The 27,773-nt window shown below is 51.0% G+C and overlaps 1 protein-coding gene across 10 annotated transcripts in view; it reads left to right on the top strand.

Annotated features, from left to right (window-relative positions):
* TENM4 (teneurin transmembrane protein 4) overlaps positions 1-27,773 on the top strand; it is an 826,321-nt gene that overhangs the window by 396,360 nt on the left and 402,188 nt on the right. For all 10 annotated transcript variants that reach the window (XM_043875712.1, XM_043875709.1, XM_043875667.1 and 7 more), the window contains one exon: positions 3,306-3,575. In XM_043875712.1, coding sequence (XP_043731647.1) covers positions 3,306-3,575 — 270 coding nt within the window. The remainder of the gene's footprint in view (positions 1-3,305; positions 3,576-27,773) is intronic.

Genomic DNA, 27,773 nt, shown 5'->3' with positions numbered 1-27,773 from the left:
TGGGCTTCCCTCAAAGCTCAGTTGGTAAAGAATTCGCGGGCAATGCCGCAGACCTGGGTTCGATCCCTGGGTTGGGAAGATCCCCTGGAGAAGGGAAAGTCTACCCACTCCAGTACTCTGGCCTGGAGAATTCCATGGACTGTATAGTCCATGGGGTCACAAAGAGTCAGACAGGACTGAGCGACTTTCACTGACCTTGAGAGGAAGATGCTGGTGATCCGAGACCTAAGAATTTAGTAATCTGGGGGTATATCTTTGTGCCTGACTCCCTCTCCTTCAATCCCTACACACTGCAGTCACGAAAGCCTAGCCATCCAACTCCAGAATACCTTTCAAATCCATCCCTCTTCTCTATCCCATCAGCCACTGTCCCAGTTCCGGCCACTATCATCTCTTTTGGGGGGTTGACCGCAACCCCTCTTCACTCAGTGCTGCCGCCTTTGGGCCATGCTCAGCCCTGCAGCTAGAGTGAAGTTAGAGATTGACTCCCTGTTGTCCTTACCGGGAGTTCAACACTAGAGGGCTTTCCCCAAGTCTTTGTCTTTCTGGATTGTTTTATCCCCTGCCTTTCCACACCCCACCACCCACATCCAGCTCTGCAGGGCTGCTCGTTGTTCCCACCCCTGCTGTGGTATGTCGCCCACCCCGAATGCCTCAGTGATTCCTGTTTTTCTGCCTGCAGAGCCTCTTCAATGCCGGGTAGGCCCCTACAAGTCCCTGACAGTTCACACAACCCTCCCTGATTCTGCCCTGCCCGCTCCCCTTCCATGGACAAGGTTAGCAGGGGGCTGTGCCATGTAATTTATATGCGTTCTGACATTGTTAGTTAACCTTTACAACAACCTCAATGATTCATTTGCCCAAGATCACAGAGACAAGAGGAGCTGGACACACACACACACACCCCCACACCCCCACACCCACACCCACCCACACCCACACACACCCACACACACACACCCACCCATAGAGCCTGACTGACTAGCTGGCCTCTCCCCCAGGCTTCCATCCACATGGAAAGCTGAGCTGTTAGCAAGACTGCCTCTGGTGCTTTAAAGACAAAGGGTCTTCAGCTCTTTCCCATTTGTGGTTAACAGCTCAGACCCTGACAGCAGACAGACCTGGTTTGAGTTCTGACTCTGCCATTTTTATTATTCTAAGTGTCTTCACCTGGATGGTGCAGTCACAGCGATGCTTCCTAATTATAGAGTGGTGAGGAGAACGAGGAGGACTGTTGATGGAGCACGTAACACTTGCATAAAGCAGATGCTTCAGAAACGCTGCCTGCTTCTGGTTGCCATCTCTGGGTCTCAGTGAGGGGATGCGACCAGTGGTGTCAAAGCTCTCCTCCAATTCTGTGCTGCCATGCTTGGTGGGGCTCAGTGAGTCCTGCCGGGCCCAGAAGGAGCCGCTCTCGTCCTCATAAATAACAAACAGGAAGCACTCTCAGCTCATAGGCAGGCATGGGTACTGCAGCCTACAAAGTTCTCTTCCTCCTTTTGCCTCCCTGTGAACGTCACTCAGTCGCGTCCGACTCTTTGTGACCTCATGGACTATACACTTCATAGAGTTCTCTGGGCCAGAATACTGGAGTGGGTGGCCTTTCCCTTCTCCAGCGGATCTTCCCGACCCAGGGATCGAAACCAGGTCTCCCACATTGCAGGTGGATTAACCTCAAAAATCCTATGATGTTAGCTAAGTTCTCTCCTCCCACCTTCTCTCTCCCTTTGTCCACCCCCCAGAGTGCTTGCTACCAGAGTGTGTCTGTCTGATTATTTAACTTTCACTGAGCTCCTACTCCGCGCCAGACTGGACACAGAACTCACCAAGACCCTGGGTGGTGGGGGGCGGGGGGAAGGCACAGGGACTCTTGGTAAGAGTGATGCACACGACTGGGAGAGGAGGCCATCTCTGCTGGCTCCCCTCCTGGCAGTCCCTTCTCCCTTCCTTTGCCAGCTTGACCTCTTCAGGACTGCTCCTGGGTGTCAGGCCCTTCAAAGCACGTACATCCTCCCCTGTCTCTTCTTACTCTGCTCTTCACATTTACTCTGATCCACAAACCTCTCCTCTGAACTCCCACCCTCTGTGCCCCCAGACCTCTTTCCTGGCATCCTCCCACACTTAGGGCTTTAGCCCTTCGTCATGGTCTGGGTTGTATCTCCCCCATGGACTGTGAGCTCTGTGAAGTCAGGAACCATGCCCTGCTCATTGCTGTACATCAGGAAAGACCCAGGACCGGCTTGGTTGGGTGAAATGTGGCGCTCCCTGATTGCAAGTCCACTTCCCAGATCAGTGGTTTAACTGGAGCATGGTCCTTCGTGCCTGCATCCACCTGTCCTTCCCCATCTCTCAAAACACTCATGAGAATGTTAGAAATCCGGAAGAAGCCGTGCCTGATTGACACTATGGAATGTGGAGGCTGTGTTTCCCGCAGAAGCTAGTATCCTGTTTGTCCCGCAGATACTGATTCCTGAATGAGCCGCCCTCATCCATGTCTTCCTGGCCTCTGTCCTGGGCACCTCCAGGCTTTCCTGGGGGCCTCAAGAGACCTGTCAGCGGCCCCGAGCCTTGGCTGTGTGCCTGGCTCCCTGGGTTGCCCCAGAGCCTGCTAACTCCTGTCGCAGCCCACTGGGCCTGACCCAGCAGAGGGCAGAGGCTCCTCCCTTGTGCAGGGACCACTTTTCTCAGCCTGTCCCCATCGTCTTCACCTTCCCGCTCCAGGCCTTCCTGACCTGGCCAGAAAGGAGCGTCGGTCCTGGGGAACCATTGGCATCTCATGGGCTAGGCTTCTGCCTTATTCAGGAGCCCTCCTTGCCAGCAGGCCCTCCCCACCCTGGAAGAGGAGAGCAGAAGCCCTGTGTCCAGCTGAGCAGACTTGTGTTGAGCTCCATGGGTTGGGTCCCGGGTTGTGCCTTAGGCCCAGGGGTTTAGGAATGAATGGGGTACAGTCCCTGCCCTGCCCCATGAAGCCATCTCCAGCAGAGGGTCCAGGCCCTTAAGCAGCTCTGCTCTGCAAAATGCCCAGGGCTGAGGACTCTCAGAAGGGGCTCAGAAAAAGAAGCAGTGACTTCTGCACAGCGGGTAGGATGAGGGGAGACTTCAAGGAGGGGCCGTATGAGCTGGGCCTTCCATTAAGGTGTGGAGGGTTTGGGCTGGTGGGGAGGACGTGGAGGAGAGGCCTGGGCATGGACCACCGCCGTGAGTCAGAGGACACGGGTGAGTCCTGGAGCAGGGGTCAGGCCTCTGGGGGGTGACCTCCACCCCCCGCCGTTACCCTAACCCAGCTCCCTTGCCTTCCCTCCTAGGCACCAACTTCTCCCTGCGAGAGCTGGGGCTGGGGGAGGTGACCCCGCCACACGGGAGCCTGTACCGCGCGGACATCGGCCTGCCCCATTGCGGCTACGCCCTGGGCGCCAGCTCCGAGGCCGACCTGGAGGCGGACGCCGCGCTGTCCCCCGAGCCCCCCGTGCGGCTGTGGGCCCGCAGCACGCGGTCGGGGCGCAGCTCCTGCCTGTCCAGCCGGGCCAACTCCAACCTCACGCTCACCGATACGGAGCACGAGAACACGGAGACCGGTGAGTGGCCCGCTCGGCGGAGCCGGAGCCGGGCTTCCAGGCCCCGGGTTTGAATTACGGTGCTGGCTTTCTGCTCCACGACCTGGGGGCACTGGGGAAGGCGGTGGAAAATTGCTTTGCTCTCAGCAGTCAGAAGGCAGAACCCCTCGCAGAGTCACATGGAATACCCCCACCCACGGCTGACGGGCCAGAGATGGGTCGCCGCTCTTCTTCCAGAGGAGGGGGTGCCTAAGGGACAGGGTTAAGGCTTACAGGCTGCCTGTGGCTGCAGCGGAGGGTCCAGAGGGCACTGTAACCCACCTCCCACAGCCCGTCCTCTGTGACCTCAGCCGTGCACCCCCTGCCCCAGAACCCTGTTCACAAGCCCGCAGCCACCCAGGGCACTCGCCGTGGGCACTGCCGCACCCCAGGGTCTTCTGCTGATGGGAGGATGGCTTTCACACAAGAGTTTCATGTTGGAGTAGCTTAAAACTCCCATTTCTCCCCCAGCTTTCCCATGATCTCATCTGCACATCGGAGGAAGTGCTGGCTCTGGACTCTAGTCCACTCATCTCCGCAGCCCTGTTCCAAGGCCAGAGAGATGCTGGGGGAGAAAGAGATGACAGCTTGTTCACGCGCCGCCTTGGCGCGTGGGAAGGAAAGGGAGCCAGGTTTCAGGCTGTTCAGCCTCACTCTCAAACCTTGTTTGGCAGATCTCTCTGAGGGGCTCCGAGTTAAACGCAGGCCACCAAGGCAGGCTCTCTTTCTGCGATGCCTTGTGCCCTTTGGTCTCTGGGCAGAAGAGGTCCCCACGGAGGATGAGGCTCCTGCTGGACTTTTCTTTTTTCCCCAGAAGTCCAGTGAGGGGTTCTGCTGGCCCCTGCCACACCAAACGTGGGGAGGGCAAGCTGAGTGAGAACAGGAAGAACCAAGCTGCATACCAGTTCCCCCTGCTGGCTTCCAGCTCTAAACGCAGCATCCTGTGTGATTCCTGCCCAGGATTTAGGGGGAATTGGGGAGCCAGGGTGCGGGGTGGGGAGGGTGGACACCAGGTCAGCGGTGAAGGCTTAGGCAGGTTCACCTCTAACAAGGATGCTCCAGTGAGTTATATACACGACACAGTCCCAGGCTTGGGATCATGCAGGAGTCTAGGTAAGGACACCGTCCGGTGGAGAGATGCAAACTCCAAAAAGAGTCCAGAGCAGCAGGATTGCAAATCCTCGTTCTACCCCTGCTGCTGGAGAACTCAGAGTGTTTCCTCGGGACCCTGTGCACTGGGTTTGGGGGGTGGGGGCAGCAGCAGATGACAGACCCCAACTTGGTAGTTTCACCCTCTCTTGACACTCCACCAGCCCTCTCTGCACTGGGGAGCCGTCCACACCCCCTTATACTCCTTCCCACCTAGGCCCAAGCCCAGCCAGCAGCCCTCTTCTCTCTTCCCGACTACACGCTGAATTTGATGTCTGAGGCTGGTACAGAGAAAGTGGTGTCCGACCAGGAGGCAGACACCCTCGGGTCCATCGCTGACCTGGAGTGTAGCGTTGGATAAGTTAGATCCCTTCTCACTACAGATGAGGACCTCAGTTTCCTCATCTATAAAATAAGCAGTTTTAATGAAAGCAGCATTCCTGGTGTTCTGAGAATGTTAGTATTTTTTAGATTGCAGGTGGGGGTGGGTAGAAGGGAGTGCTCTGTGGTCAAATAGTGTAGGAAACATTGAGTTCAAGGAATTTGAACCCGTTTCCTGACTGCAGGACTTCTCAGAACCTTTAATATGTTATTAATCATGCTGATGGATATATTAGCAAGCAGCATCCCCCAAACTGACCTGAGAATAAAGAACCCTTTATTCTCAAAAGATCCAATCAGAGCAGTGTTCCAATGAACACTTTGGGGGGAATAAACGAGCCAAATCACTTGCAGACCCTGTTAGATGTAGGATTCTGTGATTTGAAGTCCTCGCGTTAAAGGTGATGGTACACAAGAGGAAAATTATAAACATAATAGTTAATACCTGCTGCTGATTGTTAGACCCCCCGAGCACAATGCCAAGTGCTTAGCTGTCTGGTCTCATTTACTTGGGCTACAGCTTGTGGGGGAGTGGCCAGCCTGTGAACAAGGTCACCATGGAAGAGGGTCCTGCTAGGGTCTGGCAGACTTGGGGAGGGTGGCAGAGACCAGGACAGCCTCTCTGCCCGGGGTAGGTTTTATCATCCCCACTGCACAGGATAAGAAACACGTAGCCCAGAGAGGTTTAAGAAACCTGTGCAGGTCACCTGGCTTGCACGACTTGAATTCGGGCCTGTATGACTCTGAAATCTTTGTAGCCCTAGTCATAGTGAATTTCCTCTGCAGCCAAGTACTTGGGCTGCTTGTTCAGCGGAAGGTTCTCGCCATGGTGACAAATGATCATTTTTCCATAAAGTCATGACAGAATGAAGTGCACACCGCCCACATTATTGTGTATTCCCTGAGAGCTGAATTGCAGCTGAATTAAGCCTCTGTTGGGTGATAATGACATAATCAACAAGCCTGGAGAGCTTTGGCCTTTGATAGTGGGGACAGGGGGATGGCTTCTTGCTTCCCTGGCCACCCCACACTCGCCTCCTGACCGTCCATCTCCACACTGGGCCACAGCACTCTTAACCCTATGCTCAGGAAAGATGGGCAGGCAGATCCAACACCTCTTCCCTTCCAGGCCTGGACTTCCAAACCCACACATCCCTTGGGTGCCCCTGCCCCTGTCCTCTTGCTCCAGGTTGGAAAATTACATTAGCGTCTTTGTTATCTGAAGATCTGAACGACATGAGTGCATGCTCAGTCCATCAGTTGTGTCTGACTCTTTGAGACCCCCATGGACTGTAGCCCACCAGGCTCCTCTGTCCGTGGGATTAACCAGGCAAGGATACTGGAGTGGGTTCTGTTTTCTCCTCCAGGGGATCTTCCTGACCCAGGGATCGAACCCACATCTTCTGCGTCTCTGGCATCGGCAAGCTTTGTTGTACTGGAGTTTAAATAATGACAGTGGCTCATGCTGAAGGTGAATGAGCCATAGAAGTGACTCCCTTTATCCCCCGAAGAGGTTGATAACATTCTCGTCAACCTCAATTACAGCCAAGGACTGGGATTCAGAGGGGAAGGGCGTGCTGCGGCCCTGTGTCGAGCTGAGCTGGAGCCCCCAGGCTCTTCACAGGGGTCTGTGTTCTTTCGAGGCGGCCCTCCTCTTGTTCCTGGCCCCCCTGCTCTCCCTTCTTTTCCCGGTGCTGTCCTCTCCTCTCTCATTCATCCTCCTGGTCCCAGTTCTCTCCTTTATCTGTGATGAGAACTCTGATCTTGCCATCAGAACAGAGCTTGACTCCACTGGACGTGTTGGCCGATGCATCTCAGTGTGGTCAGTTTTCAGGGGCAGGAGGAGGCCAAACTGAGGGCCTACCTCATTGCACATGGACCATTGCCTTCAACCCTCATGAAGCAGCACAGCACTCCCATTTCCCAGATGGGAAAACTGAGGTTCCCACAAGGTCTACTGACTTGGCTAGAGATTGTTCAGCCAGTAATCCAGCAGGTGGGCCAAGCCTGGGTTTGAACTCAGGTCTCTCTGCCGATCAGCCTGCTATAGGCTGAACTCTCTGTCCACTTCTTCTTGAATCAGCAGCTGAGGACACCAAAGCGTGACCCCTAGCAGCTTCCAGCCACAGGAACATTGACGGCCTCCACGCCCAGCCTTGCATTAGTCAATAGTAATTGTCAGCAGTATTGATAGTGGTGGAGTCTTTTGCTGAGGTCACGGTGAAGCTGCAGGCAGCTGCCATCAATAATAACTTTTATGGGGTCCATTAAAGCCAATTTCTGCCCCTCAAGGTTAATGTCAGCAGCTTTTATGTCACTGCTTAATATCCAAAATAAATACAGAATTGACTGGGTATTGTAAACACAAATCTCTCCCTTCAGGGCCGTCAGGTGGAACCAGCCCTCAGGCCCCTCCTGCTGAGCTGGGCCACAGCAAGGAGGAGCTGGCATCATGCCAGGGCACACAGTTGGCATCCCATAAATGCTTTTTTAGAAAGCAGAGGTTGCATTTGCACTCCGACCACAGGGTCCGTGGACGCAGTGCCTCTTCAGCAGATTCATTCTGTGATTTGTTCTGTAGCTGTGCTGAGCTCCTTCCGTGGACCAGTCATCATTCTAGAATCAAGAATCTTGGTAAATAGCCAAGAGGGGAGGGGGAGCTGTGACAGCTTTGCCCTCTGTCTGTCGCAGGCAGGGTGGAAAAGACGCAGCCCCGGCGTCTAGTGAGGAGCCTTGGTCCCAGGTCCTCGGCATGCCAAGTCCCAGCTCTGAAACCCTGAGCACGTCACCTCACCTCCCTACCCAGCAGTTCCCGCATTTCTAAAACAGTGCACCAGTGGCCACGCGGGGCCAGAAGAAGGGAAACGGGGAGTTAGGGTTTAGCAGGTGCGGAGTTTCAGTTTGGGATGGTGGAATAGTTCTGGTTATGCAGCAAAGTGAGTGCACTTAATGCCACCATTACCGTATGCTTGAAAATGGTTGAGAGGGTTATGTGTTTTACCACAGTAATAAAAAGTACAAAAACAGCACGCCATCTCTCTTCCTTGAAGTGTTGCTGTGAGCCTGCACCACAGCTTTGGCAAAGTGGCTGGTCTGTGCTGGCCCTTGAATCCTGCTGGCTATTAATGTTAATTGTTGAAAGAGCTGTGGGATGACAGTGGAAGCAGCCGTTCACTCTGCCCTGCAGGTCGGAAGGCTCGTTCCTCCATCCCACCCACACGATGCACCTGGGCTTGCGGGCCAGCCGAACAGGATTATGCTGAAGGTGAGGGTTCTGAGCGAGATATTCCCAGTGGAGGCAATTGCTCCAGCAGGGCTTGGAGGCATAAAGAGGCGTGGTGGGCCTGGGGCATAGTGAGACTTTACTCCCAAGCTCTAATCCCAGAGGCAAAGTGAGAAATTCACCTAGAAAAGAAACAATGAAACAGAATCACAGTTACCCCCCCCCCCAAATTATCAAGCAGCCTGGGTGTCAAAAGGGAAATTACTGGTTAACCCAATTAGGCGGCCAAATTGCTTATTGAGAGGCAGATTAGGTGAGCATCTTCAAGCACGGTGAGAAAGCTCATTACCAGTTTAACTCCATTTATCCTCTGCCCTCCTGGGCCAGTGCTCATGAGACTTCGTTTTTAAAATCTTGTAAGAATGCTGCTGCTGCTGCTAAATCACTTCAGTCGTGTCCAACTCTGTGCGACCCCATAGACGGCAGCCCACCAGGCTCCCCCGTCCCTGGGATTCTCCAGGCAAGAACACTGGAGTGGGTTGCCATTTCCTTCTCCAGTGCATGAAAGTGGAAAGTAAAAGTGAAGTCGCTCAGCCGTGTCTGACTCTTAGCGACCCCATGGACTGAAGCCTACCAGGCTCCTCTGTCCATGGGATTTTCCAGGCAAGAGTACTGGAGTGGGGTGCCATTGCCTTCTCCACTTGTAAGAATAGATATCACTAATTCCCTAGAGTACTGCAGCTACCCAGCCATGGTACACAAGGCTCCCTTTTCTAGGACAGGAAACTGGGTTCCTTCACTGTGGTAGAGATTACACCCCTATATTTGACTACCCTTCTGCCCCACGAGCGGCCTACACTCCGTCCTAGAAAATAAAGGTGCCCAGGAATGAGGGTCTCTTACTGGACAGTTACCCACGTAATGAGGACTGTAAGCTCCCAAGTTCCAAACAGGTTTGGAGAAGGGCCTGCAAGAGTCAAAGCATCTGGGAATTTGGGAGCTAGAAGGGACACGGAGACAACAAGCCCATTGATTCTTAACTTTTCTCCCATTTCCTAGCCAAGAAAGCTAAGATTCAGAGAGCTTGGGTGACCTGCTAAAGGTTGCACAGCTAGGGAACAGCAAAGCCAGGGTCTGAGTGCACGTCCGCCTCACTCCACTGCCCATTATCTTTCCTGACCACCATCCTCTCCTACTTGTTGTTTTATGGAAACAGAATACCCAGGTCTGCCACAGTGAGGTGGATTCTTTCCCGTCTGAGCCACCAGGGAAGCCCATATTTTCATCAGCTCAGTGCCGTTAATGATAATATACATAATCTGGGAGACGAATCTAGCTGTATTCCAGAGCATAAACTTCCTTCTTTGGCAGTGTCAGTAACTGCCAAAAAATAAATTGGATCCATAACCTGTTAGAGCTAATCAGAGCCTAGAGATCACCATACCAGGTCACCCTCTAACTGTGACACGCTGAAGAAAAGACATCGTAGAAGTTTAAGAGAAAAATTCCGACCAGTGGGTATCGGAGAAGGTTTTGTGGAGGAAGTGCTGGTCCCTGGGCTTGGCGGGCTGCTAGGGGCTCTACCAGATAAGGAAGGGGGAGAGAGGGCATTCTGTGTGGATGAAGGAATGTGTGTGTGCTGGTACATCGTCACTCAGTCGTGTCTGACTCTTTGTGACCCCATGGCCTGCAGCAGCCACCCAGCATTCTTGCCTGGAGAATCCCCAAGGACAGAGGATGGAGGGATGGGTGAGGACACATGTCAGGTGTGTCTTGTGACGCTGGAGCACGGGGTGTGCGTGGGAATACGGGGGCAGAGTGTGCTGGGGGGAAAGCTGGAGACTTGGGCGGATCGTCTGTCACTTAACAATGTTTGTTGAGTACCTACTGTTTTAGGTTATTGGGGTTCCAGCCTGATCAGGACAGACAGAACTGCCTGCTCATCAGTGGGGAAACTGATCAACAGATTTAAAAACTAAATGATAGAGGATGTTTCAGGATGATGAATGTTACAGGAGAGGGAATGGGGAATGCCAGGCTGGGTGTGTTGGAGGGTTGCAGTTTGCAGTTCTAAATGGGGTGCCAGAGGAGGCTTCCCAGAGAAGAGGACCTGTGGGGCAGGGGAGGGAGCTGGCAGTGAGACTGTCCAGAGGAAAGGCATTGGGCGGAGGGCAGGGCAGGTACCAGGGTCCGGAGGCGAGGCCAGGGTGGCTAGGGCACAGAGGAGGAGAGGAGGTCAGAGAGGGGAGGTGGGGCGGGGCGCATGCAGGTCACTGCGTGGGGAGTCACCGGAGCCTCTGAGTGGAGTGGCAGGGTCGTTCTGGAAGCAGTGTGGAGTGTTGGAGCGGGAGGCTACTGCAGGGGTCCAGGAGAAAGGATGGGAGCTCTGCTCTGGACGGGCATGGAGGCCATGGGGAGGGGTTGTGAGCCTGGTCAGGGGGACCCACTGCCCTGCTCTGCTCCGCCGCAGAGCCTCATAAGCAGAGAGGAAGACTGCCGTTTTCTTAGGTCCAGTGGCTGAAATGGGGTCCCGGTACTCTCGGTGTGGGGAGTGCTCACACCTGGTCCTCCTGGCCTTGCAGCTCCTCTATCCAGGCTGCAGGGTCCCTGAGCACTGGCCGGCCCCACGCCGCTCCCCACTTCCTCGCGGCCTCGGTCACGGAGCTCACCCCTTGTCCCGGCCTCACCCCATGCTCCCTGCATACTGACCGCCCGGATCTCTGGACCTGGCTGCCCGACTGCCGCTCCCAGCCTTGCCTACCACCCACGGGAGGCTCTTGGCCTCATCTTTCTTTCTTTTTTTTTTTTTTTCTATCGTCTTGGCTTCAGTGCGTCCCTAATTCCAGCCCTTCCTTCTGCTCAGCTGCCTCAAACTGCCTTGGTGAAGTCCACCTGGGGCCTCCTCGCCACAGCACCACCTCTGCTGGATTTGCTGTGATCTGGGAGCTGGTCTCCGACAGACACTACTGTGGTTGTTCTTGTGAGTTCCTTGGGAGAGGACTTGAAATACACCCCAAATTCACTCCCCCCTCGGTATGCACTACAGCGCTCCCTGGTGGGCAGTATGTGCTAATACACATGTACCCTGCTCTGAACTGGCAAGCAGGGGAAAAGAGACAGGGAGATCCAAAGCTCCTCTAAATTAGGATAGATTGCATTCTTGAAACTAGGTTAAGGCTCACTGTGTGTGCAGAGGGGTACAGTAAGCCAGAGTTTTGGTTTTGATTTGAGCCAACATAACTTTCAACTCCTGTGGAAGCAATGATGTGCACAATGACAAAGTTCCTACCAAAAGACATTTATTTGCAAAGCACTATTTCCTATTGTAAGCTCAGCTTTGTCCAAGGAGAGTGGCTCGTGGTCTGTTTCAGCTTCATATCACCCTGGATGACTTTAGGGAAGAAAGGGAGTAACCAATGCTGGGAAAAGAGCTTTCTGCCCACAGGAGCCTAGTTCAGTGCTGGGGTGTGTGGAATCCAGGGATGAATCTGGTTTCAGTTTTATACTCTTGTCACTGGGCCCAAGGTGACCTTGAGCAAGTTACTTCTCCCTGGGCATCAGTTTCTTCATCAGCCCAAGGGAGTCATTGAAATCTCAGGCAGCAAGATAACTGGGAAGGAAAATGGGCTTTGGAGTCAGTCTCAGAATCCCAGCTCAGTCACTCAGGAACTGGATGATGTTGTGCAAGTGATTGAATATTACTGAGCCTCAGTTGCTTCACCTGTAACATGGGCATGCTGCTGCTAAGTCGCTTCAGTCGTGTCCAACTCTGTGCGACCCCATAGACGGCAGGCCACCAGGCTCCCCCGTCCCTGGGATTCTCCAGGCAAGAACACTGGAGTGGGTTGCCATTTCCTTCTCCAATGCACGAGAGTGAAAGGTGAAAGTGAAGTCGTTCAGTCGTGTCTGACTCTTAGCAACCCCATGGACTGCAGCCTACCAGGCTCCTCTGTCCAAGGGATTCTCCAGGCGAAAGAGTACTGGAGTAACATGGGCAGGAATACCTCCTAAAGTTGTGATGAGCGCTTGAGTGTGCACATGAAAGATGAAGGACTCCCACTTCCCACCTGTGGACCCTACCTGACCCTGAAATCAGTGGTGTAGCTCAGCACCATCTTTTAAAATAATGATCATAAATGGATGGGAGAGGAGTGGAACAGAATACATCAAACATAGTGAAGTCAGTAGTATTTTGTGAATTTTTACTTTAGTTATACTTTATACACAGCACCTGTACTGGGTCATCATGTATAATGTGTTTCTTACTCTGTAATTCAGTAAAAAAAAATAATAATCAGAAGTTTAAAAGATGATACTTGGCACATGCCAGGACCTGATGAATGTTCATTCCTTTCCTGAAAGGACCCCTCAGCTTGAAGATTCCATGATTCATAATGTCATGTGTACCCGCATACTGAGTCACTGCAGTCATGCCTGACTCTCTGCGACCCATGGACTGTAGCCTGCCAGGCTCTTCTGTCTGTGGGATTCTCTAGGCAAGAACACTGGAGTGGGTTGCCATGCCCTCCTGCAGGGGATCTTCCTGACCCAGGGATAGAACCCAGGTCTCCTGCATTGCAGGCAGGTTCTTTACCGCTAAGCCACCTGGGAAGCCCTCATGATGTCATTGTTGTTTAGTTGCTCAGCCATGTCCAACTCTTTGCAACCAATGGAGTGCAGGACACCAGGCTTCCTTTCCTTCACCACCTCCCGGAGTTTGCTCAAACTCATGTCCACTGAGTCGATGATGCCATTCAACCACCTCATCCTCTGTCCTTCCCTTCTCCTCCTGCCCTCAATCTTTCCCAGCATCAGGGTCTTTTCCAGGTGATGTCATAGTCTTACCTAAAAACTATTGGCATAGTACTTATAGGGCTCCCCTATGGAGAATAAGTGCATTTGGGGTCAGGGTCCCGTGATTCAGTTGAAAGAAGCTGGGCTCTGGGATCAGATGAACTTGCCCAAGGTCACATGGCTTATATAATGACAGAGCTCAAATCCCTGGCTTGTAGGAGTTGTCCATCTCGCCCCCTCCTCTCCCAGCTTCCTCTTATGTAAATGGCTGTTGGGATGACTGATGAGCCCTTGGGTAGCTAGGATCAGCAGGAAAAGCACCCCAGAAAAGCACCCCAAACAGGATGACTTAGAAGGATACAGGAGCCTAGAAGAGTTGTAACCTGGGTTCACATAACCAGCTGAATCTTTTCATCAGTGCCAAGGCGACTTCTACTGACTACTTCAATGTGTGGATATACATTAAAATAAGCCTAGAGAGGTTAAGCACCTAGAATAGTGCCTGGTGCATTAGGAGTGATATATAAGCATGCAGTGTTGTTATTGTCATTCCTACAGCATTTTGTGATTTACAAAGCGTTTTCACATTTTGCTTAAAATTTGCAACAGCCTTTGAAGTAGATGTGTCTCATCACTGCCTGAAAGTTTTCTGAGATCATATAGCTGGAAAGTGGCAGAGATGAGATTCAACCCCAGGTCTCTCTGACCCCATACCCACGTGCTGCTGTTCACAACCACAGGCACACCTCCGAGATACTGTGGATTTGGTTCCAGACCACTGCAATAATAAGACAATACTGGGATAAGGCCAAGTCACGCTTTTTTTTTTTGGCTTTCCAGTGCATCTAAAAGTTATGTTTATGCTATACTGTATCCTATTAGGTGTGCAATAGCATTATGTTGAAAAAAAATGTATATACACACTTTAAATAAAAAATACTTTATAGCTGAAAAATGCTAACTATCATCTGACAGTGCAGGATTGCCACAAACCTGCCAAACAAAAAAATAAATATGTCTGGGAAGGGCAATAAAATGAGGAATGCCCAAACATATGGCAGCTGGTCAGCCTGTCTCCCTGCCAAAGATAACTCCCCGGTTGCCAAGGTCAAGTGTGAAAAGACTCCAGCAGGCCTGATTTTCCTCAGACCAGTATCTCCCAGTCAGCTCCGTGAGAAGGATCTCAGCCCAGGCTCTCTGTTCTGAACAAAACTTCCCTTCGGAGGAATATTCCAAACACCAAAGAGGGCTTTTCCTTCCACGACCATTTAGCAGCCTGGCTTCCTAAATGAGCGTGCTGCTCTTCACTTTGTAGGCTCTTTACTGCAGACAAATCGCTCTCCAGAATGTGCTTCCTAGAAGGAAATAATTGTATGGAACAAACCAGATTCAAAGTGTGTTGTCAACAAAGGGCAATTGTGTGCCAGTCCAGCTGCTGGAAGAATGGCAGAGGAGGGAAAGAGCAGCCCTCACACATGTGAAGTGGGCTGTGAAAAGGCCGAGGAGGCTCTGCAAACAGGAACCAAATGGCTAAGCATTGCAGGCAGATTCTCTGCCGACTGAGCCACCGGGGAAGTCCCAAGTCAGAAGTGAGCCTGGGCCAAGCAAGGCTCCTTGAGCGTCTCCCTCCCTGTGGCCCCACATGGTGGGACAAGGAGAGACGCTGCTTAAGCCGAAAGGATTTACCCTTCCTACCTGCACCCACCACTTGCCATAATTTATTACCTCAGCCCAAGAGCTAGTGCTAAAAGATGCATTTTAGTTGGAGAAAATGTCGTGTCATTTTTCCCCCCACTAGATCTAGCAAGCTCTTCAAGTGTCTACGGTGGCATTTGGCTATTCTCCTTCACGCTTAGGAAATGCGTCAGAGCTCACAACACCATGAACATCTGACATTTCATGAATTATCACGTGGCTTTCTCCGGTCCAGGGCACCTGGACCCCCACCCTGCCTTTGAACCCTGATAGTGGACCTTTGAACTTGGTTTTTAGGGCTCTGTGAGTCACTGGAGGGACTCACGGGGCTCAGCACATAGACTCGTGGCTAAGATTCACTACGGGAAAAGAGTAAACAGCAAACCAGCAGGCGGGAACGATGCGCAGGGTGAAATCCAGGGGAAACCAGACTCGAGCTTCCTCTCCCAGCAGAGTCATTCAGGACATGCTCAATGCCTTCAGCAGTGAGCTGTGATGATGGAAGTGCTGTCTACCAGGGAAGCTCAAGAGGGACCCCTGGTCACAGATTTTTATCAGGGGCTGGGTCACATAGGCACCCTCTGCCTGGCATGGCCAAAATGCCAGACTCTCAGAGGAAAGCAGGCGTTTAGCATAAACCTCATTATTTGTCTGCACAGGCTAGGCACAGTCAGCCCCCCCTTCTCATTTAGAGAAGATTTTATATCAGGCAAGGAACTGTTTACTAGCCAAGTTCCCAGATGCCGGCCAAGAGCCAGCCTTGCAAGCAGACCTTTCTAAGGCCCCTGGCCTGCTGTGCTGACTCTTCTCTGCACGAGCCTCTGGTCCTCCCCTTCGATTTCCTAATGAGTAACCCTGAGTGCCCACCCAGCGTGTGTACACATACCTCTCAGGTCAGCTGTGTAGACCTTTCTCTACTCTTTGTCCTTCAGGTGGTAACAGTGATTATAAACTTTATGGATAAGGAATGGCTTGATATGTAAAGCTCACTCCGGTGCTGGTGATGAAACAAGAGGAAACAAAATGATGAATCTTGGGGAAAAGGCAAACACATTAAATAATCTCACAGCAGGGCAACGCTACTTGGTCTGTAGCTCTGTCGATGGCTTGGGGTGGGGGTAGGGAGGTTGTGAGGTGAGTGACCGGACGGGGGCTGTGGACGTGTATGTCTCCTTTCGGTAGCACATGGCAGGCAGCGTGTCCGTGCAGCACAAACACTGAGGTGAGGCAGGCATGCTTTCTGGCTCCTGGGGGTTTTGATGTAGAGAAGAAAGACACATAAGCTGGGCAGTGTCCTGCAGAATGTCACGTGAGTGCCATCCGTGACCCAAGGTGGCCAGCAGGCAGAGAGCCAGCAGAAGAAACCTGGCCCTGCTGAGGCAGCTGAACAAGATGATTTGTAAGACCTGTGACTCTGAGCGCCCATCCAGGGAGGGCTGGGCCAGGACCACAGGAAGAACATCTGCCACTATGGCGTCTCACGCCAACCAGTCCTAGAATGCAGTTCTCAAGAGTTCCAGTGGCAAAAGGCAGCTTGAAGGCTGTGGGTCCAGTGTGCCTGTGTGATACAGAAAGTAGGTGAGGGGAGAAAAAGTCCCAGGATCCCTCTGCTAGGGCAGGACAACACCCAAGTCCCTCTGTGCCTTGCAGCCAGAGACGACCAGGAACTCACCTACAGGTGAAGCAAGATGGGTCTGTTGACTCTGCCACAGTGGGGGACTCCCTGGGGGGTTCACTGGGTGTCTCAGTAAGGGGTGTCTGAAAGGGGGTACAGGATGCGGCCTTGTACTAGGTGATTTGGGGGCAGGTCAGTTCAAGGAAGTGGGGAGCTTTGCTGTTGATACTGTCAGAAATCAGGGTGAATCTGTGCCTGATTATCTTAATAAGCCATATGTATATAGAAGGCAGGAAGAATGAAGTGAGGTTAAAGTTGCCTTTGGAAAAACGGCAGCAGTTACATTAGCCAGGATTGGGAACGCTTGACTTTTTTGGTCATTTTGTGGTTTGGACCACTTTTCTGTTTTTGTCTAAGTTTAGACATGATCGCAGAGTGGCCTTGCCTTTGTCTGGGCCCAGTCGAACAGTTGCCTGTCTGAAGTTGGCATGTGAAATTGTGTATATTCAGCATTAGAAAGTTACTGCCTAGCTACACAGGCCAGGCAGTCCTGGCTGTTTTAGGAAGTGTTTTTGTCTTCCTCATGCCAAGACCCACCGTCCCAGAATGGCAGCTAGCTCTCAAGGCCCTTCAGTGGCCTGTCCCACAATAAATCTCAGCACCCAGGGAAAATAGTAATGAAAATTACTTATTTAATAAGAAGTACTATTATATTGGGCCTCCCCAAGTAGCTCAGTGATAAAGAATCCACCTGCTAATGCAGGAGATGTGGGTTTGACCCTGGATCGGTAAGATCCCCTGGAGGAGAAAATGGCAACCCACTCCAGTATTCTTGCCTGGAAAATCCCATGGACAGAGGAGCCTGGCAGGCTATAGTCCATGGGGTTGCAAAAGAGTCAGGCACAACTAAACAACAACTATTATATTAATTATTATTTGGTAATATATGTTACTCAATAATAAAAATTATTTATTGAATGTTTATTGTAAGTCAGGAAGTAGACGATCCTCTTTAAATATATTTAGTCTTGTTTCATCCTCTTGCTATCTTGGCAGGATTGGTATTTTGGCTTTTGGTAGATAAAGAAATAGAGGCTCTGATAAGTGAAGTGACTTCCTGAGGACCATCCATCTAGGAAGTGGCGGACAAAATTCACACACAGATCTGCCCAACCCCAAAGCCTGTGCTTTCTCTCTGCCATGGGGCGTCTCTGACATGTAGGGACATGTGGGCACTGACAAGGATGGTTTGCCAAGCTGCGGCTGAGCCTGGTGTTAGTTCAGAGAGTGTGATCCAAAGTGTGCTCACAGATGGGGAGCTTGGGCGACCACTGAAATGTCCCAGGTCACAGACTCCCAGACCCTGGCAGAGTGTGGTGGTCCCCAGGATCAGGGTTCGCAGCACCAGCACAGGGAGCCCATCGCGGCCTCCCCAGAGGGGAAAGGGGGCTGGGCCAACTTGTCATTCCTGGACAGTTGGATGATCCATAAGAAAAAGAGCTGCCCATTATTGATTAAGTTTGTTTTCCACCGTGACAATGTCTTACTGAAACTTAGCATCTTCAGCTCAAAAACTGGGGGAAAACTTTTAAGTCAGAGTGATGGCTAACCTTGCTGTCCTCTCCAGAGTTCAACACTGTTTAACGGCTTGGGGACAGGCATGGCAGGAATTGGAAAACCTGTTGACACTGATCCCTTAGCCAGAGGCATCATTCTTCTTTCAGTGGTCTATTTTGTATTGATCTAAAAACCTTTTCTCAGATCTGCGTATCTCTAGGCAAGGCCATGGTTTATTTATCTCAGTGTAATTGGGACCTGGCATGCGTAACAAAAGTCGGGCTTCCCAGGTGGTGCTAGTGGTAAAGAACCCTCTGAGACCTACATAAGAGACACGGGTTCAATCCCTGGGTTGAGAAGTTTCCCTGGAGTAGAAAATGGCAACCCACTCCAGTATCCTTGCCTGGAGAATCCCATGGACAGAGGAGCCTGGTGGGCTACAGCCCATGGGGTCCCAAAGAGACTGCAGACCAGAAAGAGCAAACGGAAGAGTGTAACTAATGCTCATTGGATGCTGTGTTAGTTTGCTAGGGTTGCTGCAAAAATTGCCACAAACTGAGTGCCTTAAAACAATCAGAATGTGTTGTCCCACAGTTCTAGAAGGCTAAACGCTTAAAATCAAAGTATTAACAGCCATGTTCCCTCTGAAACCTGCAGGGGAATCCTTCCCTGTCTCTTCCTGGTTTCCAATGGGCTGCAGTCAATCACCGGCTCGCCTGGCTTGCATAGCACACGCCAGTCTCTGCCGTCACTGTCCATGGCATTGTCTGCACGTGTCTCTGTCTTCAGTGGCCATCTTCACATCAGAACACTGGTCATGTTGAGCTAGCAGCCCATCCTACTCCAGTCTGACCTCATCTTAACTAACTACATCGAATGCGACCCTATTCCACAGGAGGTCCACATTCTGAGGTTAGGGTCCTGGTACTGGGGGTTAGGACCCTCTCAGTCTCTTTGGGCTGCTGTAACAAAAACACCATCCACTGGGAGGCTTAAATGACAAGCATTTATTTCTCGTAATTCTAAAGGCTGGAAGTCCAAGATCAAAGTGTCTGCAGATTTGGTGTCTGGGGGAACCCACTCCTGCTGCTTCTCACTGTCTTCACATGGCAGAAGGGGTGAGGGAACTCTTTGGGGGGTCTCTTTTATAAGGGGACTCCACTCAGGACCTGATTACCTCTTGAAGACCTCACCTCCTAGTGCCATCACCCTTGGGGGTTAGAATTTTATCATATGAATTGGAGGTAGAGGGGCCACAAGCATTCGGTCTGTAGCAGACTTCAGCATAGCTTTTCTTTTTAATTAATTTTTTTGAAGGATAATTGCTGTACGGAATTTTGCTGTTTTCTGTCAAACATCAACATGAATCAGCCATAGGTATACATATATCTTTTCAGGGGAAAACACTTCAGTCCATAAGAGATGCCTGCTAGGTTGCAGGCACCATCTCAGGCCCCACCACCCCTCAGCAGCCTGGCTCTTAAGTGAATCTGCAGCTTCTCAGGGAACCATCTTAGTCTGAATGCTATGGCAGTTGTGCCTCTCCCCGCTGGACCTTGGGGCCCCTGAGTCCTGCTGCGGTGTCCCCTTCTTCTCCCTGGCGTGTGCCACCTCACGCCCAAGGGATCATCAGATCAGGGCACCAGGTCTTAGGGCTTCTTCTGAATGAGTGATGGATGAGACTGTGTGGGGGACCCTGTGGGGGGATCCTGTGGCCTTGCCTGTAATGACAAGGGCTGTGAGTACGTGAGAGTACACACACACAGCTCTTTGCAAGTACACAACACGCAAGGCCGCCTGCTCTCAGTGTGTGTGGTTTAGGGCCGTGTGTATGTGATGTTCAAGTGTGAGGGATGGATACACATGACCGTGTTGGAGTGTGGCCACAGGACAAGGTCTGTGTTATATTGGCGGCAGGGGGGGTGGGCGGCACGGGGTGGAATAAATGTGTGTCAGTGTAGGGAGCACACAAACAAGGGTGTGTAGGTCTGGCTGTCCGTGAGGGTGTGTTTGTGTGTGTCTGTGCCTGAGTGACGGAACAGGTGGGAATTTCCACCAAATACCTGTTGTATTTAGACTCAGGCAGCCAGCAGAAGTGAAGTCTTTCTTCCCATGGAAGTGGGGAAGAAAGGTTTGGGGGCTTTTATTTGCTTTGGGAAAAAAAAAGGAAAAAGCAGCATCATCCAGTTAGTGGTTGTTAATTAGGAGCAGGTCCCAGGAAAGCTGCCGTGCAGCAGTGCCAATAAATCACTCATTAACTATCCGCGGCTGCCCGCCTCCATGCCTGCTTCTCTGTAGCTGGGCCAGGGCCGGCCACTGTAGGCTCATCAGAATTGGGGCAGGGGTGCGTACTGCTCAGTCCTCCCATTCTAGGAGCATCCCTGGGATACACTAGAAGACAGGGCTGAGCCTCTGTTCACCGGCTCATGGACTCAAGTGCAAGTCTCTACGCATCAAGACCTCCCCATCCCACCCCTTCCGGCCTCATCTCCCACCTTTCCGTGTTGATTCGTGTTCCACCTTAAGTGCGTCATCATCACAGCCACACACGTGCCTGATAGCAGTGTCATTAGGCCTCTACCGGTGTCGCTTACAGAGGGGAGCAAGCATGCACTGGGTACATAGGAAGTACATCCTTGCCAGACCAGCCCCGGGCAACTTTCTCACCAAAGCAATGGTTTAAAGTGATTCCCAGTTTGCTCACTACAAAGCAGGGGCATAGACTCTCTCCCAGCACCATAGCTGGGAGGTGCAGCTAAAACCACCGTAGACTCTCTCCTAGAAGATGGGAAAGGAAGCAACTGCTTAGTAGGTACAGAGTTGTTGGGGTTTTGTGTGTGTGTGTGTGTGTGGAGGGGGTGATGAAAATGTTCTAGAATAAACAGTAGTAATGTGGCGCTAGTGGTAAAGAACCCGCCTGCCAGTGCAGGTAGATCTAAGAGATTCTACTTACTTAAGTAGAAGTAAGTTCGATCCTTGGGCCAGGAAGATCACCTGGACAAGGAAATGGGAACCCACTCCAGCATCCCTGCCTGGAGAATCCCATGGACAGCAGAGCCTGGTGGGCTACAGTCCACAGGGTCACAAAGAGTCAGACATGACTGAAGCAGCTTAGCATGCATGCACTCAATGATGGCACAACATTGGGAATGTATAAAATGCCTCTGAGCCCTACAATTTCAGATGGTTCAAATGATAAAAATTGTATATTTTTCTATAATAAAAAGCCAGTCTAGAGCACCTTATTCACCCACACTTTCAGCACACAGTCATTGAGGGCACCTGTAGCATCAGGCCCTGGGAACTCAGAAGTGTTTGGGATTAGGGGAAGCAGACAGATATGCGGCAGATTGACACTTCCTGTTTTAACAGCAAACTGTGTACCCTTAAAACACTGGGAGGTTGCTGTGTTTGCCCCTGCTTTGTAGTGAGCAAACTGGGAATCACAAGGGCAGGGACTTGGCCAAAGTCATAGAGCTCCTAGGTAGACGTGAACCCAAATCTGTCTGCCACAAACCCGTCGTATTTCCGGTGTCGTGCGCTTCCTCTTCCTCCTGGTTTCAGGCCTGGTGCTCACCACCTAACTTTAGGACAACACAGCAAGAGGCTGGGGAGCCCATGCGGGTGGCAAGCCAGACGTTGCCAAGTGCAATTCTTCCCCCCCTCCTCCGTGGGCTGAGGGCCCTAGCCTCTCTCCTCCTCAGTCCCCCCGCCCCACTCCATCGTCAGCCCTGCCAGCACGCTGATCTTTCTAATCTGATTAGCTAGCTGCTCCCTGCTAGATGTTTGTATTAGTGCCCCAACCTTCTTCCTAAGCAATGCTTTCAGGAACCTGTGACTTTGGAATGACGTTCTTTATGGTTGTGTTTATTTTTGAAAATACGTAGAATCAACCCCTATCTCACAGCCTCTGCTTTTGTGCTTAGCTGCAATGTGTTGAAAGACTTAGAGATAATTACTGAACATTTTCCCCACATGTAAAAAAGATATTTGCTCTAATGAGGCTATTCTTTAACCTGCTTGGGGTGCAGCTGGGGGAGTGTTAGAAGCCTTTGCTTGGCTCAGGGAGCTCAGGAATCCCCATCTCGGAGGCCAAGCCCAGATGTCGCCCTGGAAGCATGAAGTTCAAAAACGGCGGGATTACGGACGGGTGCAAACCAGCAAAAATAAACCACCATTGCCCTTTCTTCAGACACTGGGGCATAAGCTAGGATCTGCACGTAGTTTCGGTTGGCCTCAGTGCAGAGATATTTCAGAGAGAGGAAGAAAAGATTAAATCCCTCCTCTGGAACCACATGGAGATAAAGAACAGTCCACTGGTGTGGGGGAAAGGGGGATATGGAGGTGGTTATTATAGGCTGTTTTCTTTTGACTCTAGATCTCATATTCTTTTCCCTAGGCTTCTTAGTTCACTCATCCATTCCTGAGTTCATTCATTCATCAAATGTTTATAGAGAACCTGATACTTCCAGGTCCTGTTTCAGTGATTATAGACAGAAATATGGGCTTCCCTGGTAGCTCAGATGGTAAAGAGTCTGCTTGCAACGTGGGAGATCTGGGTGCGATCCCTGAGTCGGGAAGATCCCCTGAAGAAGGAAATGGTGACCCACTCCAGTAGTCTTGCCTGGAAAATCCCATGGACAGAGGAGCTGGCAGGCTACAGTCCATGGGGTCACAAAGAGTCTGACGTGACTGAGTGACTAACACTTTCATACTTGCGTGATTTCTGTAGCAGTCAAATAGGTTAATTATGTCACAATAAGAAGCAAGTCTAATATCTCAGTGGCTTTGCAGAGTTTATTTCTCACATCATGTACTTAACACATCAGAGGTGTCAGGGCAAAGACTTTCTCCACAGTCTCTCTCCAGGACCGAGGCGTAGGGGCTCTGCAGCCTTGTAGCAGCATTGTCTGGAGCAAACAGCCTTTTTGCCTGCTTCTCACAGCCCATAGGCCTGACTTAGTCATATAGCTCCTCCTGACTACAAGGGGGCAGGGAAGTATGCTCCTCCCATGTACCCAGAAAAAGAAGAGAACCAGCTTGGTAAGCACCAGGAGCTCTTACACCGCCTAGCATAAGAAGGGCTGGGGTATGGACACAGTGGAATACCTGCTCTTGAGATGTTTCCATTCAGTAGAAGGGACGAGCAAAGAGACCTAACGGCTCAGGGAAGTCAGGAGAGGGGGACAGGAGTGGTGATGTGAAATCTGAGAGGCGGGAGCTTTTCATTGGAATCTTCCACGTTGGAGACGGGGGTGCTGGCAGGCTCGCCAGGAAGTGCATGGCACATTCACATGGGCAGGTATCATGTGTCTGCTGAAGTGTATCGGGGTGACTTGCATGCCAGCTCTTAAACCTAGACAGGCAGGGCCTTGGGCATCACCTGTTGGTGTTTGAACCTTATTCTGGCGGGGAGGGAAAGCCAGCGAAGGGTTTTAAGCAGGGATGCAAGCCACCCTCTATGTGTTTGTGGAAAGATCACCCTAGGTTCCACCTGAAGGTGGAGAGGAAGAGATGGGTGATGGCCCCCAAAGTCAGAGCAGTGGTCATGGGGACAGAATGGAGAGGTACTTAGGTGGAATTTGGTGACTGACTAAATGTGAGCTATGGGAGAGGAAACGGATGCAGGCCTGTATTTGATTGGAGTAGCACCGTGGATGAGGGTAGAAATGCTGGAGCACGATTGTGGAGAAAGATGAATAAGCTGAGTGGTAGACACTGTTGAGTCTGAGGTGCCTGTGAACCTCCAAATCAAGATGTCCATGAAACACTTGGATGTTTGGGCCTGAAGTATAGAGAAGAGTCCACCCACTTCTCGGAGCATCTAAGAAATTACAGGTATGGGGGAGGGTAACCTCAGCCAAGAAGAGCTCTTTCCTCCAGGGATCTCACCTTGCACTTCTGTGGGGACTAGAATTGTTTTTCAAATTGTGTTTCAATCTGGGTGCTTGCAAGATGGAGTCATTTCTGGCTGGTCAGCTTCCCAAGACCCAGCCCCTTAGGTTGAGAGAAGTCACTGCTCTCTGGGCTTTTGCAGCTCTCATCCTGGTCTGTGTCAAGTTGCTACCGTTGTGCAGACAACGAGTCCCCAGAGGGCTAGCTAATGCTTATTCATCTGGCCTGGTACCCAGGTGCTTAATCAGTGTTTCTGGAACAAGCGAATGAATTAACCACCAACTGTGGGGCTTCCCTGGCCACTCAATTGGTAAAGAATGTGCTTGCAAGGGAGACTCAGGTTTGATCCTTGAGCTGGGAAGATCCCCTGGAGAAGGGAATGGCTACCCACTCCAGTATTCTTTCCTGGAGAATTCCATGGACAGAGGAGCCTGGTGTGGCAGGCTCTGGGCTTTTGTAGCCCCCGGTGTGGTCTTTATCAAGCTGCTATCATTGTTGAGACACCAAGTCCCCAGAGGGTAACTCTTGTTCATCTGGCCTGGCACCCAGGTGCTTAATCAGTGTTTCTTGAACAAATGAATGAATTAACCACCAACCATGCAAAACTGTTGGGTCCCTGGTGGGAATATAAATAGTACTTCCATTTTCCAAAAGCCTTTAATAAATTATAACTCACCAAATTAAAACAAACATTTGTTTTAACTTCTACCAACCAAGTCTCTGGAGGATTTGACACCTTTTCATCTTCAAAGTGCTTTCAAAACAAGAGGTGGCTTCTCTCAGAGGTCCCTCTTTGAAAGTTTTAGATTGTAAACAGATACAGAAATGTATGAACATTCAGGAGCAAAGATGCCTCAGGCCAGTTTTAAAGAAAACTTTTTCCAGGAAAGAAAAGCAAATCTTTGATTTTTTTGAGTGCCTTCAGGTGTGCCAAGGGTTGCATTAAGGGCTTTCAGTATGTTATTCCCTCAATGTTTTTATGATGTAGGTACTCTCATTCCTACTTAAGAGATAAGAAAACTGAGGCCAGAGAGATACAGTGATTGGCCCAAGGACACATAGCTGTTAAGAGGGAGAACTAAGAACCTATCTTAAGTTCTTCTAACTCCAGGACAACTGACCTTTCCTTTGCATCGCTATTTCTCAACTTTGGTCTGCAGATTACCTATAGTAGGTACACACAGGGTGTAGATTCTGGGTCCCCATACCACACTTACTGGATGAAACTCTGGAGAGAGAGGCTTGGGAATCTGTATTTTACTTTTACAAACATGACTTTTTTATTAACCTGTTTTTGTAACTGAAGTACAGTTAGTTTACAATGTGGTGTTAGTTTCAGGTATAGAGCAAAGTGGGGAATCTGCATTTTAAATAAACTTCCCCGGTGCTTCTTATGCACACTGAGATTTGATAACCTACATTTTATGCCCATAGTGGGAGTCTACAACTTAGATTTTTGTCTAAAGGGATGAGCAGGGAAAAAAAAGAAAGAAAGAAAAGGAGAAATCTGGGCCCTGAACACCATGTGCCTTCCACTGAGCTTGGCAGCTCCGGCCTCCCGCACAGTAAGTGCAGCAACATCTCCCCCACCCCAGCCCTCCATCCCCACCTTCCCAGGCTGCACCAGCCGAGATGGAAAGCTTTCTCTGTTCCCCTGCTTTTCATGGCAAGCTTGGGTTTGATGTTTTTCTCTCTGCTCCATATGGATTTTGCAATTAACTCACTAGAAAAGTAAATCATAGGATGCCTGGAATAATAAGTGCAGTGAATACTAGGTCCCAGCCAAGGAGTCTGGGACCGGATCCAGCACATGACGAAGGTTGCTGGGTTGGTGCAGGAAGGAGGCAGGAGGCGAGAGGCAGGCAGGTCCTCAAGGCTGCACAAAGGCAGCAGATGAAGGAGGGGAGGGGACCACTGTTGGTTGAGATCGAGCACCTTTCGTACATGTTCAACATACTGCTCAGAGTTTTACATTCTTCATTTCACCAATTCCACACAGCTCTTTTTGGTCAATATTACTGTTCCCATTTCACAGGAAAAGAGCCTGAAGTTCAGAAAGACAAAGACACTTCCCAACTTCCAGCTTCTTCAGTCAGCCTTAATGCCTCCTCACTGTAATCTTTCCTTTCTCTGAGCAGCTAGAGTCAGAAGAGCTTCTAACAAGCAGGCAACCTAAGGATAGTTGGGAACAGTGAGAACTGATCTTGAGGAACCTGGCTCCTCACCTGTGAAATGGGACGGTGACTGTGGCCAGGTGCCAGGGCTGCTGTGAGTACGACCTACATGGGAGCACTTCAGACACGGCTTGGGCTTCCCTGGTGGCCCAGACAGTAAAGAATTCACCTGCCATGCAGAGACCAGGGTTCGATCCCTGGGTTGGGAAGATCCCCTGTAGGAGGGCATGGCAACCCACTCCAGTATTCTTGCCTGGAGAATCCCATGGACAGAGGAGCCTGGCAGGCTACAGTCCATGGGGTTGCAAAGAGTCAGACATGACTAAGCACAGCATACACACGGATGGACACACAGTAGTCGCTTGGAACATTATTCCCCTTGTACTTCCACGTTAGTCACCTAAACCATCTCCGGTCCCAGAACGAGTGGCACTTTTTTCAGAGGTGAAACACCCACAGGATGGCTCATGAAACGGGTACACGCAAGCTAGCTCAAGAACTAGAGTCTATAGGAGGGTTATAGGTGGACTGATAAAGTAGTGGGCATGGAAATCAAGAGCAGGTGTCAAAGCAGCCTGGTTTGTACTGGACTGGAGAGCTCAGTGGCGGTTCTGAATAGGAGCTGGAGGGAATAAGGCTTTACCTGACCCCCTTGCCTGCTAGGGCACTAGGCTGTGTTTTGGCTTCTTCCTGTTTCTTGGAGAGGTATTTCCTGCCTCTGGTTTCAGTTTCTGAGAGAAGGAATCTGATTGGCTGAGCCCATCTCTACGTATCAAGCCATAGGTCAAACGTAAGTGGGTGGAGTCAGACAGGGCAGTCACGTGATAGGCACCTTGGCAACCTAGGCCGGGAAGTAAGCTGCCTGCTTGGGAAGAGGCCGAGGGCAGCCAAGCACAAGGTGATCTCTTTGCCCCAGAAGGCCCCTGTCTCGACTTTTCCCCCCAGAAGAAGAAAGACTTTTCTTCTTGGTGTTTCTGCCCTCTCATGCTGGGCCTGCATGCAGTCCTCAGAAAAGGCGGGTAAAGAGGGAGAACCAAGGATGTAAAGATGCAGAGAGGTCCTGTTTGTTCTGCTGCCTGTGGACTTTTTACAGAAATGACTTCTCTAAAGATTTGGGTGCCTGTCTTTCCATCTGAGGCAGTCTTGCTCCTGCCCACCCGCTGGTAAATGGAGGTCTTTTCTGTGAAGGAACTCTGCCAGGGACTTATGCACTCCTTCTCCATAATGTCCACATCCAAATCTGTTCAGTTTACAAGTCAAAAGATGTTTTCTCTTCTTGCTTCCAGAGCTTAAAAATCATTCTGGCTTCTTTTGCTTCTCACAGCTTCCTGAGCAGTGAAAGATGCTGGAATGTGAGCCAGGCTGATGGTGCTGGGGAAATGTCAGGCTGGGGTTTGTCCTCTGTTCTGTGGCATTCAGTCAGCTGTCATCACAGCTCCCAAAACCCTGCTGGGGCTGTAAGGCAAGTAGCTGTGACTCAGCAAAGCAACCAGAACAGACAGACACAGGGAATCAGGAAAACACTGCAGCTCCTCACAGTGTCTGACCCTTGTTTCTTAGGACAAACGGGACAGGACTGATAAAGCAGATACCACTTTTTAGGCTGGAGTCAGGAGTCACCCACTTCCTCTAGAACTGCACTGTCCAAGGGAACTTATGAAAATGTCCTGTATCTGCACTGTTCCATACAGTAACCA

This window comes from Cervus elaphus, chromosome 2 (genome assembly GCF_910594005.1).
Source record: "Cervus elaphus chromosome 2, mCerEla1.1, whole genome shotgun sequence".
NCBI lineage: Eukaryota > Metazoa > Chordata > Mammalia > Artiodactyla > Cervidae > Cervus > Cervus elaphus.
The sequence above is the reverse complement of the archived record's forward strand: the minus strand, read 5'-3'. Positions and strand labels throughout refer to the sequence as shown.